Source organism: Microplitis mediator, chromosome 2, assembly GCF_029852145.1.
Source record: "Microplitis mediator isolate UGA2020A chromosome 2, iyMicMedi2.1, whole genome shotgun sequence".
NCBI classification, from domain to species: domain Eukaryota; kingdom Metazoa; phylum Arthropoda; class Insecta; order Hymenoptera; family Braconidae; genus Microplitis; species Microplitis mediator.
In genome coordinates, this window is record NC_079970.1 from 19,065,230 (window position 1) to 19,082,703 (window position 17,474).

At 28.7% G+C, this 17,474-nt stretch overlaps 5 protein-coding genes across 6 annotated transcripts; all 5 read left to right on the forward strand.

Moving 5' to 3' along the window:
• Positions 1-186: 186 nt before the first annotated feature.
• LOC130663208 (speckle-type POZ protein-like A) lies at positions 187-1,772 on the forward strand. Its single transcript, XM_057462328.1, has 2 exons — positions 187-200; positions 1,277-1,772. Exons 1-2 carry the CDS (start codon positions 187-189, stop codon positions 1,770-1,772), a joined length of 510 nt encoding a protein of 169 aa, XP_057318311.1.
• LOC130663363 (speckle-type POZ protein B-like) lies at positions 809-2,916 on the forward strand. Its single transcript, XM_057462537.1, has 2 exons — positions 809-2,196; positions 2,265-2,916. Exons 1-2 carry the CDS (start codon positions 1,797-1,799, stop codon positions 2,282-2,284), a joined length of 420 nt encoding a protein of 139 aa, XP_057318520.1. The 5' UTR covers positions 809-1,796; the 3' UTR covers positions 2,285-2,916.
• A 528-nt stretch (positions 2,917-3,444) lies between these two features.
• LOC130663270 (speckle-type POZ protein B-like) lies at positions 3,445-5,319 on the forward strand. Its single transcript, XM_057462397.1, has 2 exons — positions 3,445-4,883; positions 4,951-5,319. The coding sequence occupies exons 1-2, from the start codon at positions 3,860-3,862 to the stop codon at positions 4,968-4,970; spliced, it is 1,044 nt and encodes a 347-aa protein (XP_057318380.1). The 5' UTR covers positions 3,445-3,859; the 3' UTR covers positions 4,971-5,319.
• A 1,282-nt stretch (positions 5,320-6,601) lies between these two features.
• On the forward strand, positions 6,602-8,266 carry LOC130663353 (speckle-type POZ protein B-like). 2 transcript variants are annotated; one of them, XM_057462524.1, is made up of 3 exons: positions 6,673-6,706; positions 6,848-7,861; positions 7,939-8,266. In XM_057462524.1, exon 2 carries the CDS (start codon positions 7,021-7,023, stop codon positions 7,831-7,833), a length of 813 nt encoding a protein of 270 aa, XP_057318507.1. In that variant the 5' UTR covers positions 6,673-6,706; positions 6,848-7,020; the 3' UTR covers positions 7,834-7,861; positions 7,939-8,266. The 2 variants fall into 2 exon arrangements, with proteins under 2 accessions (XP_057318506.1, XP_057318507.1); XM_057462523.1 differs by having other exon boundaries at positions 6,602-7,861.
• Positions 8,267-11,251: 2,985 nt separating this feature from the next.
• Positions 11,252-13,396, forward strand: LOC130663102 (speckle-type POZ protein B-like). The gene is made up of 2 exons (XM_057462173.1): positions 11,252-12,503; positions 12,583-13,396. The coding sequence occupies exons 1-2, from the start codon at positions 11,482-11,484 to the stop codon at positions 12,683-12,685; spliced, it is 1,125 nt and encodes a 374-aa protein (XP_057318156.1). The 5' UTR covers positions 11,252-11,481; the 3' UTR covers positions 12,686-13,396.
• Positions 13,397-17,474: the final 4,078 nt, after the last annotated feature.

Here is a 17,474-nt window from a genome sequence, read left to right on the forward strand (position 1 = left end):
TTACATTAGATATTTACTATTCCGTAATATACTATTTTTAGATTGACTATTTAAATATAAATTGCAGTATTGATATATTTTCATTTTATTCAATACTAAGTAAAGATTAATTTGTGTCAATTAACATTATTTAATTTTCATGTTTTTAAATTACTGTCAAATATAAGCATAAGAAATTCCTTAATGATGACGGTGGACTGGTAAAAATTTTTATACTTTCATATCTTTTTGTTTTAATAAATATTTTCTAAAAATTAATTGAACTGTTTGAAAACGTATTACGCATTATTTATTTAATTACAACTACCCCAATATATCATACAAATTAAATACGTACATCATAAAATTAACATCGATACCTTATAATTATTCACGAAAATGAACAGAAAATGATAGTTGATATTTTTTCGTATAGTTTACTAATAATTGTTGTCATTAAACATCGCGTGGGTAGAAAACAAATTAATGTTCTAAAAATAAGGAGTAAATTTATAAGTTTACATTTATTTTGGATTAGAATATTCAATAAAATTTTTGAATAGCTAATTGTTAAAAAATTTATTTTTAAACATATACTTTTGTTTATACATATTAATTGTGTGATGGTTTTTCAAAGTCAAAGTAAACGCATGAAATCAAAAATAATTTTTACCTTTAACTTTATATTAACTGGGACAGAATTTTTATGTATTTTCAATTTATATGTGTAATAAAATTAGTGAGGCTGACGCTGAAGTGCAGACGAATTATTGCGATAAGTCTGACAGCTCGTCGGTGGAGAGCGGAAATTTCCTGGAAATTCGGACATTCAATGGTGCTTCTCCAAAGAGTAAACTAAACGCATGCGTTGTTACGTACATGAATGAATTCTGTATATGTATACAGGGTATACAAATGTGTAGTATTCGATGAGAGACAGCATCTCTCGTGGTGGGAATCAAGATTGAAGGGAAGTCCAAACCTCCAGACCAAACGGAATTCGGCTTTAAGTTACGATATTTTAAAGTTAAGAGTCGTCATATTTTTTCTCAGTAGTTAGTTATACAGAGTAATTAATATTGTATCAGTGTATATTGTTATGATACTAAACTATTGATAAATAAATATATTTTTAAATAATTTTAAAATAAATGTAATTAAATGAATTAAGTTTCAAGTATTTGTTGTTGTTTGACAAAATGGAAATTTTATGTTATTCCCATTCCGAAGAGCACAAAGTTATTTAAAAATGGAAAATTGATAAAATAATTCCATTTATTGAGTCTACTGAAAACAGTGATGAAGGGACGACAGTGAAGCTCGACTCACCTTACTTTACCATAAATGACGAAACCAAAAGTTCATGGCATTTAGACCTGCGACTATTAGAGGAAAAAGGATGGTTATCATTATTTTTGTTCCGAAATGATGGAAATGACAAAGTAAGAATAAGGTTTTCACTATTCATTTTATACAACAAAAATGAAAGACAATTTTTGGAAACTTCCTGTGGCATTCGCGATTTTACAATTGGACGGGGAATTTCTAAATTCGTTGAAATAAAAGAGTTGTTGAAAAACAAAGATGATCTTATACCAAATAACACCTTAACTGCAAGTGTTGAACTAACTGTTTATGAAGATTATCAATCATCTATTACTAAAATTTCGTTGCAACCACCACGGCGCCAAATCACTGACGATCTTAAAGAACTATATGATAGTAAAACAAACAGCGACGTTACTTTCGTTGTGGGTAATGAAAAATTTAAAGCTCACAAGCTCATACTGTAAACTCGCAGCCCTGTTTTCTTTGCGATGTTCACCCATGAGATGAAGGAAAAGAGAGACAGCGAAGTTGCAATACCTGATATAGAACCTGAAATTTTCAATAAAATGTTGAAGTTTATTTATACAGACGAAATAGATAATTTGGATGCGGATTTATTAGAAGCTGCCGATAAATATCAATTGTTGAAACTAAAAAGTTTATGCGAAGAATCGTTATCTAAGACGGCCAGTATTAATAATGCGATTGACTTGATGATTTTAGCAGATCTGCATAATTCTAATCAATTGTTAGAATATATGCTTGAATTCATTGTAAAAAACATCGGAGATGTCATTGCAACTTCGGAGTATAAAATATTAGAAGAAACTAAACCAGCTCTAGTTTCAAAATTAATGAAAAGATTAGTAACTTCAATAAAGATTGACGGTATATATTTTTTTTTATGTAATTTATTTTTTATTTGCAATTCAAATAACTCATTTTCTTTTTTATAGCTTCAAAAGATGAAAAATAATTGGAAAATGGTTCACTAAGTACTCAATTGATAAGAGAACTGCGTTTGAACAGAGTATTTACCTGAAATTTTTGGGTTTTACGATTGGAAAACGATACATACTTATATTGCAAATCTAATAAGAACTATTTTTACAAAGTAAATACATTCGATAGTTACTGTTTCTTAATATACTATTTCTAGATGATCAACTCAAATATTCATTACTATATAAATATTTTTTAATACAAAGTACAAATTAGTTTATATAAATTAACATGATTTTTTAAAATTATTGTCGAATGTAAGCGTAAGAAATTGGTCAGTGACGATTGTGAACTTGTAGAAATTTTGTTACTTTCATATCTTCTTTCTAATAAATTTTTTCTAAAAACTAATTAAATTGTTCAAAAACATATCACGTATTACTTATTTAATTCTTATCATCGCAATATTTAATACAAGTTCAATGCGTACATCATAAAATTAGCATCAATACCTTATAATTATTCACGACATTAAACAGAAAATAACTGTTTACTTTTCGTCGTATGGTATTCCAATAATTGTTGTCATTAAACATTGCGTGGGTGGAAAACAAATTAATGTGTGAAAAAATAATAAGGATCAAAAGTTATTAGTTAAAATTAATTTTGAATTGGAGTGTTCGAATAAATTTTTGTATGGCTAATAATTAAAAATTTATCTCTAAACATATACTTTTGTTTATATCTATTGTGTAACAGTTTACTTATATAGTCGAAATAAATCCATAAAATCATAAATAATTTTCACCTCTAACTTTATATCAAGGCTCGGCCGCACCTAACGAAATTTCGAATTTAAGAATTCTAATTATTTATTAAATAATTATCATAACAACAATTTTCTTAGTTTCCGATCAAGAGCAGAAAACAAACTTCCTCGGAAGATTTTCATCATCCTAGTCTCATAAATATTCAAAAAGTAATTAGAATTCTTAAATTCGAGATTCCGGTAGGTACGGCCGAGCCTTAACTGGGACAGAATTTTTCATTTATTTTAAATTTCCATGTGTAATAAAAATAAATTATTTACCTGTAAAAATATTTTTAATTTCAATTGACTTCTTAGTGATGCAAAAATTTAAAAAATCAACTTACATTCAATGTGAAGTTAGTAAATGTTGACCATGACCAATCGCTAAAAAAAATTAATCATCCTTAGAAGTAATATACTAGTAAAAATTATAAAATGGTTATTTTTTCTGTAATAAGTATTTTCAAAATTAATATTCAATTCATTTTTATTATTAGATATAATTATGAAAATTGATTTGTTGTACTTCAAAAATCGCGCTACATTTCGTTGCAATCAAAGATAGCGCTAACGTTGAATAGTCAATTGATATGAAAAAGATGAAGCTTCAGACAGTTAGGGCGCTTAAGTTATATAGTATCAAAAGTTGTTACATTTTTTATCTCAGTGAACGAAAATCTGTAACACCGTGGTTAATATTTTATTATAATAATACTAAACTATTGATATATTGATGATTTTGAAATACATTTAATTAAAAGAATTGGCTTTCAACTATTTGCGTTGTTGTTAAATAATATGGAAATTTTAGGTTACTCCAATTCCCAAAAGCGGCGAGTTATTTATAAGTGGAAAATTAATGAAATAATTCCATTTATTGAATCTGCTGAAAACAGTGATGTAGAGATAATAAGACTGAACTCATCTAAATTTACCACAAATGAGAATAATGAAATTTCGTGGCATTTACAGTTGCAACTATTGAGAGTAAAGGGATGGATAACACTATTCTTGTTTCAAAACGATGGAGAAGAAGAAATAAGAATTAAGTTTACACTATTTATGTTAGACAGCAAAAATGAAAGACAGTTTGTCGAAACTGCCTGTGGAAATGGTGATTTTAAGAGTGGATGTGGATTTGACGAATTTCTTGAAATAAAAAAGTTATTGGAAAATAAAGATGATTTTTTACCAAATAATACATTAACTATAGGTGTTGAACTAACTGTTTACGAAGATTATGAATCACTTACTACTGAATATCCATTGCCAAAACGACAGCGTCAAATGACTGATGACTTTAAAGAACTCTATGATAGCAAAATAAACAGTGACGTTATTTTCGTTGTGGGTAATCAAAAATTTAACGCTCACAAGATCATACTGTCAGCTCGCAGTCCTGTATTTCTTGCAATGTTCACTCATGAAATGAAAGAAAAGAGAGACAACGAAGTTACTATACCTGATATAGAACCTGAGATTTTTAATAAACTGTTGGAGTTTATTTATACCGATGACATAAATAATTTAGATATGGATGCTGCGAGTTTATTGGAAGCCGCAAATAAATATCAATTGTTAAAACTAAAAAGTTTATGCGAAGAATCATTATTTAAGTCGGCCAGTATTAATAATGCGATTGAATTGATGATTCTAGCAGATCTGCACAATGCTAATCAATTATTCGAACGTGTGCTTGAATTAATAATAAAAAATATCGAAGATGTCATTGAAACTCCAGAGTATAAAATATTAGAAGCATCTCAACCACTGTTATTATCAAAATTAATTAAAAAATTAGCGACTTCAATGAAATTCAACGGTATTGTATTTTTTTTTTAATTTATTTATATATTTGCAATTCAATTAACTCACTTTTATTTTTATAGCTTCAAAAGATAAAAAATGATTGGGAAATTGTTCACTAAGCACTCAATTAATTAGAGAACGACATTTGAGTGGAATGTTTACCTAAAATTATTGGGTTTTATGATTGGAAAACGATACATACTTATTTTGAAAATCTAATAATAATTATTTTTAGAAAATAAAATTTAAATAGATTAGATATTTACTGTTTTTAAATATACTATTTTTAGATTATCAACTCGAATATTCATTACCATAAAAATATTTTTTAATCCTAAGTACAAATTAGTTTATATAAATTAACATTTTTTTTTAAATTATTGTCAAATGTAAGCGTATGAAATTGGTCAGTGACGATTGGGAACTTGTAGAAATTTTTTTACTTTTATATCTTCTTTATAATAAATTTTTTCTAAAAACTAATTAAATTGTTCAAAAACATATCATATTGACATTTTTTGGAAATTTTTTATTTTTTTTGTCATTTCCTTGCTTTTGCTGAGTTACCAACGCAAAAATTTGAGAAAAGTCGAAAAAAAAAAATTTTTTCATTTTGATTATGATTACACAATTAAAGGAACAAAACTTGCTCCTTTAATTGTTTAGCTAAACTTTGATCGATGATTCCCAAGAAACGGTTTGATAGATCAATTTAAAAATTTACACGGGTCTTGGGGGTACATTAAGCTAAAAAAGTCCCTGGCAACATTATTTTTTTTATCGATATTTGCAGAGTAGCGGTTGATTTACTAAAAAACCAAAAAAAGTCATTTTTTTGTACTTTCTTCTAATGGATGTTAAAAATAAAAAAAATTTTTTTTTTTAAAAAACGATGACAGGATCTTGTAGAGAATTTTTTCAAGTTTTCAACGCCGCCCTTTAACTTTCTGTGCGATCATTGGTACCTGAAATATCGAAGATCAAAGCCAAAAGGATCATTTTCTGTTTGAAGGCTGATATCTCTGCGATAAATCGTCCTACGAGGTTAAAAAAAAAACCAAATTGAAGCTGAATAAATTTGCTAAACGATGTATGCATTCGTTTAGTTGAAAGAATTTTTCCGCGGTCCGTGGGCTCTTCGGAAAAAAAAAAAAAATTTAGAAATTTTTTGGCTCGCGGTATTTCTCATGTTTGCGCAATAATCGGAGCTTTTAAAAAATTTTGAAAAAAATACACCTAAACTAGAGATTTCAAGCTATAAAATGCTTTTTTTAAATTTTCGATACGATTTTTTTTCACCAAGTTACAGCCTTCCAAAAATCACTGAAAAATTTATAAAATTTTTCTGCTCCTTTAATTTTTTGCATTAGTGTATATTAATTATGTAATAGTTTTTTAGTCAAAGTAAACGCATAAAATCAAAAATAATTTTTATCTCTAACTTTATATTAACTGGAACAGAATTTTTATGTATTTTTAATTTATATGTGTAATAAAATAAGTGAGGCTGACGCTGAAGTGCAGACGACTTATTTCGATGAGTCTGACAGCTCGTCGGTGGAGAGCGGAAATTTCCTGGAAATTCGGACATTCAATGCTCCTTCTCCTTCAAAGAGTAAACCACATGCATGCGTTGTTACATCCCCATGAATGAATTCTGTACATGTATACAGGGTATACAAATGTGTAGTATTCAATGGGAGACAACGTCTCTCGTAGTGGGATCCCAGATTGAGGGGGAATCCAAACCTCCTGACCTAATGGAGTTCGGCTTTAAGTTACGATGTTATGAAATCAAAAGTCGTCATATTTTTTCTCAGTAGTTAGTTATACAGAGTAATTAATATTATATCAGTGTATATTGTTATGATACTAAACTATTAATAAATAAATATACTTAAATAATTATAAAATAAATTTAATTAACAGAATTAAGTTTCAAGTATTTGGTGTTGTTTAACAAAATGGAAATTTCAGGTTATTCCCATTCCCGGAAGCATCAAGTAATTTATAAATGGAAAATTGATGAAATAATTCCGTTTATTGAGTCTGCTGAAAACTGTGATGAAGAGACAGTGAAGCTCGTCTCATCTAACTTCAAAACCACATATGACAAAAATGAAACTTCATGGTGTTTACAGCTGCAACTAATGAGAGAAAAGGGTTGGATATCACTATTCCTGCATCGCAATAATGGGGCAGATAAAGGAAGAATTAAGTTTGCACTATTTATGCTAGACAGCAAAAATGGAAGAAAGTTTATTGAAACTGCCTATGCAAATCGTAATTTTAAAAATGGATGGGGATTTTCGAAACTTCTTGAAATAAAAAAGTTATTAGAAAATAAAAATGATTTTTTACCAAATAATACCTTAACTGTAGGTATTGAACTAACTATTTACGAAGATTATCAAACATTTCCTACTAAATTCCTGTTGGACACACCACAGCATAAAATAACTGATGACCTTAAAGAACTCTATGACAGTAAAATAAACAGTGACGTTACTTTAGTTGTGGGTAACGAAAAATTTAAAGCTCACAAGATTATTTTGTCAGCTCGCAGTCCTGTATTTTTCGCAATGTTCACCCATGAGATGAAGGAAAAAAAAGACAGTGAAGTTGATATACCTGATATAGATCCGGAAATTTTCAATAAAATGCTACAGTTTATTTATACCGACGAAATAAATAATTTGGATATAGATGCTGTGTATTTATTAGAAGCCGCAGATAAATACCAGCTGCTGAACCTAAAAAGTTTATGCGAAGAATCGTTACCTAAGTCAGTCAGGATTGATAATGCAATTAAACTGATGATTTTAGCAGATCTGCATAATGCTAATCAATTATTCGAATATGTGCTTGAATTAATATTACAAAATATCGAGGATGTCATTGATACTCCAGAGTATAAAATATTAGAGGAATCTAATCCTTTGTTTTTAACGAAATTAATTTAAAAATTAACGACTTTAATAAAGATCAACGGTATTTGTTTTTTTTTTTTTTTTTTCATGTAATTTATTTATTTATTTGCAATTCAATTAACTCATTTTTTTTTATAGCTTCAAAAGATGAAAAATAATTAGGATATTATACTCTAAGTACTCAATTAATTAGAGAGCGGCATAAGTGGAATATTTACCTAAAATATTTTGGTTTAATGATTTAGACGACGAATACTTAATTTAAAAATCTAATAATTATTATTCTTAGAAAGTAAGATTTAAATAGATCAGATATTTACTGTTTGTAAATTAATATTTTTAGATTATCAACTCAAATATTCTTTACCATATAAATATTTTTCAATGCCAAGTACAAATTAGTTTATATAAATTAACATTATCTTGTTTTTATTTTTTAAAATTATTGTTGAATGTAAACGTATGAAATTCCTCAGTCACAATTGTGGAGTTGCAGAAATTTTTATACTTTCATATCTTTTTTCTAATAAATATTCTCTAACAAATAATTAAATTGTTTGAAAACATATTACGCATTACTTATTTAATTACAACTATCCCAATGTTTAATGCAAATTAAATACATACATCGTTAAATTATCATCGATACCTTATAATTATTCAGAAAAAATAAGCAGAAAATGATAGTTTTCATTTTTTCTTATAGTTTTCTGATGATTGTTCTCACTAAACATCGTGTGGGCGGAAAACATATTAATGTGTAAAAAAATAATGAGGAGTAAATGCTATTAGTTTAAATAAATTTTGAATTGGAGTATTCAAATAAATTTTTGTATGGCTAATTATTATAAATTTATCTTTAAACATATACTTTTGTTTATATCTATTGTATAACAATTTGCTTATAAAGTCAAAGTAAATCTATAAAATCATAAATAATTTTCACCTCTAACTTTATATGAACTGGGACAGAATTTTTCATTTATTTTAAATTTATATGCGTTGAAAAAAAATTATTCATCTGTAAAAATATTCTGAATTTAACTTTTGACTTCTTAGTGATGCAAAAATTAAAAACATCAACTTACATTCATAGTAAAGTTAGTAAATGTTCACCGTAAACACACGAAAAAAAAAAATTAATTATCCATAGAAGTAACATACTAGTAAAAATTAATAAATGATTATTTATTCGGTAATAAGTATTTTTAAAATTAATATTTAATTTGTTTTGATTATTAGATATAATTACTAAAATTGAATCGTTGTAATTCGAAAATCGCGCTACATTTTGTTGCCATTAAAAGATGGCGCTAGCGTTAAATACTAAATTGATATAAAAACGGTAAAGCTAAAAGTTTCGGCAGGTATACGACCTAGCCATAAGCGACCCAGGCAAAAATAAAACCCTAACCAATTGAAGTCAGCCGCATCATACCTACCTAGAAAATTCCCGCTCCAATAAAATATTCTACTATCCCAAAATCTCCACCAATGAAAAAATTTACCATGATATAATCACTGCTAGAAAAAAAAACACTACCATGTTGCATTTATGTGAATAAAATATATCGTTAAAAATCCTTACCATCAACTTTAGAATGTATATTTTACAGACATCAAATTTATTTTTAATTAATTGGAAATCATTTGGGAAGATTTAGGAATATGACTTTATTATTTAGGACTTAATAATTGATGAATAAATAGCATTTGGAATTTTTAAAACCAAAACAATTCATAACTTTTTTCCCAAATAGTTTCCTATTAACTAACGAAAAAGTCGTGTTAATTATATTTTCTAACACGTGCACTAAACGCTCAAACCGTATTAAATGATTACTCTTTAATTAATTAGTGCTGAATTATAAAATTATATTCCTAAATCTTCCTAAATGATTCTCAATTAATTAAAAATAAATTTATTGTCTGTAAATATACGTTTTATAGTTGATAGTAGGGATTTTCAAACGGTAGAACTTATTCATAAATGCAACTTGGTAGAGTTTTTTTCTGGTAGTGATTATATTATGGTAGATTTTTTCATTGGTAGAGATTTTGAGATGGTAGAATATTTTGTTGGAGCGGGAATTTTCTAGGTAGGTATGATGCGGCTGACTTCAATTGGGTAGGGTTTTATTTTTGGTCGGGTCGCTTATGCCAGTGATGCCAACTTGGGGGTTTTCCCCCTAAATTTAGGGGAAATAATTTAAAACAGGGTTTTTTTAGGGGAAAATTTCTTCTAGGGAATTTTTTAGGGGGAACGTAAATAATCTTTTTATGACTGAAAATTTTTTTCATCAAACTCATGTCAAATTAAGACCTATGCAAGTCTTTGTTCCCCACGGTCTCCAACTTACTTAATGACCTAGGCAGTAGCTATGATTTCGAGTGCATTGCTAAAAATATTACACGCCCAGACATGAAGGACGTACGAGAGAGATGCAAAACGTTTTTGATTGTGTTATCTGAAAACATACAATTACGATTGCCTGATAATTTATCAGTACTTAAAACTATGGCCGATCTTCACCCGAAAGTTGCAACATCACAACTCAAACCTAGTCTCAATAATATTCTAACTCAGATTCATAGAACTGATTTATATGGCAATAAAAATGACATCGAGTCGGAATGGAATAAAGTGCATAACAAGTCATGGTCTAATCTCGGAAATTCGGTCGATTTCTATGCTGAAGTATCTGACGATTGTGATGCTGCAGGACATAAACGGTTTAAAAACATTGCAAAGTTTGCTATGGCTTTATTATCGGTTCCAATTTTCAACGCAAGTATGGAACGCGCGTTTTCAATTTATAACATTTTCAAAAATAAACTAAGGAATAAGTTGACACTTGAATTGTTGCAAAGTTTAATGATGGTTAAATTTAGCATACAGAGAAACTATGGTTCGTGTGTAAATTTTATTCCATCTTCTAGTATGTTAAAACTGTTTAATGTAAAAATGTATGACTTTAAAACTACTGACACTAATGAAGAACAAGCAGCTCATGAGTTCTTTAAAATTATTATTGAGTTGGGAATTAACATAGTCTGAATATTTATAATTATGAATATATATATTTTATTTATTTATAAATTACACGTACTGATGCCTATTCAGCAAATATAATAACTTTTTCCTATCAATTTCGTGTACTAATTGAATAAAACCTATCTACTTTTAATTTTCTGATTTAACATGAAAACTTATGTAAGTAAGTTAATTTATCAAATTTTAAACAACTAAAAATATTTGACTAATTTTTTTTTATTTAATTAATTCTATTAAGCAAAATAATATAAAATGAAACTCTCAATTCAAAAAATTTTTTCACGTTCGAGTTTAGGGTATTTTGGTTTGAATTCAGGGGATTTTAAAATAAACTTGGGGGAAAAAATTTCGACGAGTTGGCATCACTGGCTTATGGCTGAGTGACTCAGCCTGAGTCGTATACCTGCAAAAGTTTCAGACCGCTTCAGACGCTTCCGTTATAAAGTATCAAAAGTTGTTATATTTTTCATCTCAGTGATCTATAATCAGTGACACCGTGATTAATATTTTATTAGTATATATTATTATAATACTAAACTATTGATAATTAAATATAAGCAAATAATTCTAAAATAAATTTAATTGGAAGAATTGAGTTCCAAGTATTTGCGTTGTTGTTGAATAAGATGGAAATTTTAGGTTATTCCCACTGCCAACAGCATCAAGTGATTTATAAATGGGAAGTTAATGAAATAACATCATTCATTGAGTCTGCTAAAAACGAGGAAGAGACAGTAAAGCTTAACTCATCAAACTTTGCTACTAATGATAAGACTGAAAATTCATGGTATTTACAACTGAGTCTATCAAAAGAAAAGGAATGGGTATCACTATTCCTGCTACGCAATAATGGGAAAAATAAAGTAAGAACAGAGATTTCACTATTTCTATTAAACAGCAGAAATGATAAAAAATTTCAAAAAACTGCCTTCATAACTTACGACTTGAATAAATCGTACGGAACAGAACATTTTCTTGAAATAAAAGAGTTACTGAAAAATAAAGATGATCTTATACCAAATAACACCTTAACTGTATGTGCTAAACTAACTGTATATGACGATTATAAATCAATTACTACTGATTATCCGATGCGAAAACGACAGCGTAAAATAACTGATGATCTGAAAGAACTCTTTGATACCAAAATAAACAGTGACGTTATTTTCGTTGTGGGTAATGAAAAATTTAAAGCTCACAAGTTTATACTGTCAACTCGAAGTCCTGTATTTTCCGCAATGTTCACCCATGAGATGAAGGAAAAAAAAGACAGTGAAGTTACTATACCTGATATAGATCCCGATATTTTCAATAAAATGTTGAAGTTTATTTATACCGATGAGATAAATAATTTAGATATTGATGCTGTGTATTTATTAGAAGCCGCAGATAAATACCAGCTGCTGAACCTAAAAAGTTTATGCGAAGAATCGTTACCTAAGTCAGTCAGGATTGATAATGCAATTAAACTGATGATTTTAGCAGATCTGCATAATGCTAATCAATTGCTGGAGTTTATTTTTGAATTTATGATAAAAAATATCAAAGATATTACTAAAACTCCAGAGTACGAAGTATTAGGAATAACTAAACCATTGTTATTATTAAAATTAATCAAGAAAATAGCAAACTTCAATGAAAATCAATGGTACATTACTTTTTTTCTATTTTATTTATTTATTTATTTATGTTACAAATCACTTAAGTTTTTTTATTTTTTTTTTTAGCATCAACAAATGGAAAATACCTGGTACATCAGGAGCTATTACCGGAAAGAAGGCGGTTCGAGCGATTCCAAGAGGACAAGATTTGAGTGGAATGACTAGTTAATATTTTGATATTTTATTTTTGACCTTTCGTTACTCGCGTCCACTCGCCCGGCGATTTTCATCACGCGGCGAGCACTGTGCCGCCCATGCTAAAGGAAATGCGACGTTGCCAAATTATAATGCTATGATAAATTATTTCTTACAGTAACAACAGTAAGTTTGCCAACGTGGTCACAAAAATTGAACCGACGATTTAACTCGTATAATGAGCACTGTGCCGCTTTCTCACATTCTCGTAATACATAAATATACTTCTTTTATATTTAAAATGGATATTTATCAATTATAATCATATTTAACAAAAATATAGATTTCAAAAAGAAAATTGGTTAAGTATTAAATCACAAATACCTATACAGTAATTTTTATTGCAATTTTAGTCAAAAAGGCGGCGTTACGCTCATAGCGCAAGTAACGAAAGGTTAAAATGATTAATACTTGTGTTGTAAATCTAATAATTTTTAGTTTTAGAAAATAAGATCTTAATACATACGATACCTCCTGTATCTGAATATACTATTTTTAGATTAAGAATTATAATAGACATTACAGTATAAATGTCTTTTAATTTTTTTCAATACTCAGTAAAAATTAATTCATATAAAGTAACATTCTTTTATCTTCAGTTTTTTAACTTTCGATCAAATGTAAGTTTAAAGAATTCCTCAGTGTCGATTGTGGAATGTAGAACTTTTTATACTTTTATATCTTTTTGTGTGAATAAATATTCTCTAACATATATCCAAATTGTTTGAAAAAATATTACGAATTATTTATTTGATGACAACTACCCCAATATTTAATGCAAATTAAATACGTACATCATAAAATTATCATCGATACCTTGTATTTATTCCCAAAAATAAACAGAAAATAATAACTGATGGTAAGCAAATTGATACATAAAAATGTCTACAATTTGATAGTAAAAATATACTTATCAGTTTCTCAAGTCAAATTAACAATAAATTAATGTAATAATTTGCCTGAAAATTGACTTAACAAATAACCGTAAATCATGAATGGATAGAAGATGAAAAATTTAAACATAATGACACCTTAATTTGACTTGAAAAATTATTAAGTATTTTTTTACCGTCAAATTGTAGACAATTTTATGTATCAATTTGGTAACCTTCTCTAATGGTATGAATGAACAATACTAATTTTTTTTTTTCTAATAAAAAGTTACCTCTAAATTGAGGAAAAATTAACTACAAATTTTTCTTTCCATCTTTTGTTGTCAAATTGTCAGCAAATTCAGGCAGCGAATTTTAGTTGATTTTAACGTCAAATTACTGTTAATTTCAAGCTAATGTGGTTGTTAGGGTTGGTCGTAAACTAATGAATACCAACTTTTTGACGAGCAACTCGTGCTATCAGGATGAGGGTAAAAAAATACTAAACAATTTTACAAGTCAAATTAACAATAAATTAGTGTACAAATTTGCCTGAAAATTGACAACAAATTTTTTCTAGTCAACTTTTAAAGTGAATTTGTATTCTAATTCGGGTAGTAAATTTACGTCAAATTGTATAGCAAGTTGTGTATAAATTGTCGTCAAAAACGGAAAAGTCCGATGTTGACGGACATTTGACGGAAAATTCAAGGAAACTTTTGTAAGTAAACTTTCGCTGAACCAAACTGTGCTATTAGGGCTGATTCTCCGAGGTCACTACCGTCGAGCTCTTCGGCAATTTGTCGTTTCAGAGGTTGGCTAACCTGGAGCTAGAAGGGTCCGAGGCCCACAGTACTCCGCCTATTGGTTCGCAGCAACCAACGTGGACGAACGTGTTCTGACATCAACTATTGCACTGATTTTCTACGTTGCTACTAACATTGCTGCTAGTTCATCTATTTATATATTAGGGTGCTTCAAAAAAAAAAATTTAATTTTTTTTTTCGCTCTTACCCCCTGAAACGTTAGTGGTTGCCGAGAAAAAAATCATCCCAAAAGATGAGCTCTCTAGCTCAACTCTAAGAGGTCGCTATTTTAATTTTGATTTCCCATCTAATTAACATGTAAAAATTTACTTTTTCACTAAAAGTATAATTACTCGTAAGCTGCTCAATATTTTTCAAATTTATACAAAGATCCCCAAAGCTGATTCCTTAGGATTTCCAAAACCCCATGAAAAGTCATAATTATCATAATTAAAACGCCAATTGAAGCTATCTGAATAGTATCGATTTTGTATTTCAAAATGGAATTGTTAATTTTCATTTTTTTTGCTAGCTTCGATTGGCGATAATTTTGACTCGTCATAGGGTTTTGGAAAGCTTGAGGAATCAGCTTTGAAGATCTTTGTATAAATTTGAAAAATATTGAGCCACTTACGAGTAATTACACTTTTAGTGAAAAAGTAAATTTTTACATGTTAATTAGATAGGGAATTAAAATTAAAATAGCGACCTCTTAGAGTTGAGCTAGAGAGCCCATCTTTTGGGAGGATTTTTTTCTTGGCAACCACTAACGTTTCAGGGGGTAAAAGCGAAAAAAAAATTAAATTTTTTTTTTTTGAAGCACCCTAATATATATATATCTATTGAGCCAAGAGCCTCCGTGAGATCATTCTTATTTTCTAAGTTTTATTGAACCATTAATTAAAATTATTCAACACCAACAACTGATGGAGTGGATAGGGAACATCATTTGAATTTGGCACGTAGACAGGAAAAAGATTTGGAGAAAAAAAGAACGGTTGGAGTTTGAATAAGAAGGTCAGAGAAATTATTGGAGTAAGTGATGATTTGCTAATAATTGTTGGTTGAATTTATTTAATCATCTAGTCAATGAAATTACGGAATTGTTTTATAATTTTATTTACTCGAATCACACAATAGATCTTAATTTATTCAGTCAATCATTTTCATATCAATTTGTATCGTCAAGACAATTAATAGTCACATCTGGAGTTTTCAATAAAATACTGGAGTTTATCTATACAGACGAAATAAATCATTTGGATGCGGATGCTGCGTATTTATTGGAAGCTGCAGACAAATATCAATTGCTGAACCTGAAAAGTTTATGCGAAGAATCGTTATCTAAATCATGCAGCATTGATAATGCAATTAAACTGATGATTTTAACAGATCTGCATAATGCTAATCAATTACTGGAGTTTAATTTTGAATTTATGATAAAAAATATCAAAGATGTTGCTAAAACTCCAGAGTATGAATTATTAGAAATAACTAAACTATTGTTATTAATAAAATTAATTAAGGAAATAGCAGACGATGGATGGTGTGGCTCAATAACTTATAGATCAAATTGAACGGAATATAGTATAATGCCGGATAGCTCAACTGGTAGAGCACTCGGCGCGATACCGACATGGTCTGGGTTCGATTCCCATTTCGGGCTATTTATGTCTTTCTTAATTTATCTATAATTTGTCTTATTGAGAAGGTTAATTGTAAGTTTAGGTTTCACTATATTTAAAAAATTGGACAATAGAGGAGGATTTAATAATGCTTTGACTAAATATCAGTGGTTTTTTATTTTAAATAATTTCCAACTGAGATACAGTGCTCACCGCAAATGGTCTATTTTAAAAGACGTTCTGGGAATTGCTCCGTCAGCGACTTGATTGTGGATACTTTTGCAAAAAAAAATTACTTAATGTTTTTGAATCTATACTTAATAATGTTCAAAAGGTTGCAATAAATTAGCTCCATCCATAACCCTAAAAAAATATGATCCAGAAGTTAGCAGACAATCAACAATTTTTGGATTTTTTTTTCACAAAATCAATTGCAAAAAAAAAAAAAAAACTAAAAAATGCACATGTAGAAAATAAAAAAATCTACAAGTGCAATTTTTCAAAGTATTTTTTTTTTAAATTTATCATTTTTTTTAAATTCCAAAAATTATTTGACGTTTGCTAACTTCAGTATCATAAAAAAATTCGTAAAGAAAGCGTTTCTTTCACTATTAAGCCCTTACCCCCCCCCCCCCTTTAAACATCACTTATTCCAAAGACGTCCAGCTTTTAAATGATCTCTGAGCATGCTCACTAGTCTAATTACCCTAAGCATCTCCACTTTCTAATTCGAGGTGGCACTTCATACTCTCCACAGCCTCCCCAATAGCACAGTTTGCTTTAGCAAAAGTTTCCTTGAATTTTTCGTCAAATGTCCGTCAACTTCGGACTTTTCCGTTTTTGACGTCAATTCATATACAACTTGCTATACAATTTGACGTAAATTTACTACCCGAATGAGAATGCAAATTCACTTTAGAAGTTAACTAGAAAAAATTTGTCGTCAATTTTCAGGCAAATTTTTACACTAATTTATTGTTAATTTGACTTGAAAAATTGTTAAGTATTTTTAAATACAAGCATTTTCAAAACCATTACTATAAATTTGCGTACTTGGAGTTCATTAATGAGATTTTGCGCTGTGCAAATGCCCATTTCATAACTTTTTGTATTACTTTAATTCAAGTAATGATAAGTATATTTAACTTTATTAAAGGTATGTCAGTTTCACGGAGTATCTAGCATCAATCAAATTTCTACATAGGAAATAAGAGCAATTTAAAAATCATTATGTTAATTTGGCGTACTAGAGTTCTTTAGTGGGGCCTTGCATTGTGCAAATTCCCACTTGATTTATCGCATGATAAAATAGGAAAGGCTTTTATCAACATCTATAGTTTAGTATCATATGACAATGCTGCTAACCAGGTGAGACTTTTTACAATTGAGAGTTTGCGTCACTCCCCTTTTAGGTTATAAAGTGCCAGAAGTTGTTATATTTTTCTACTCAGTGATCTACA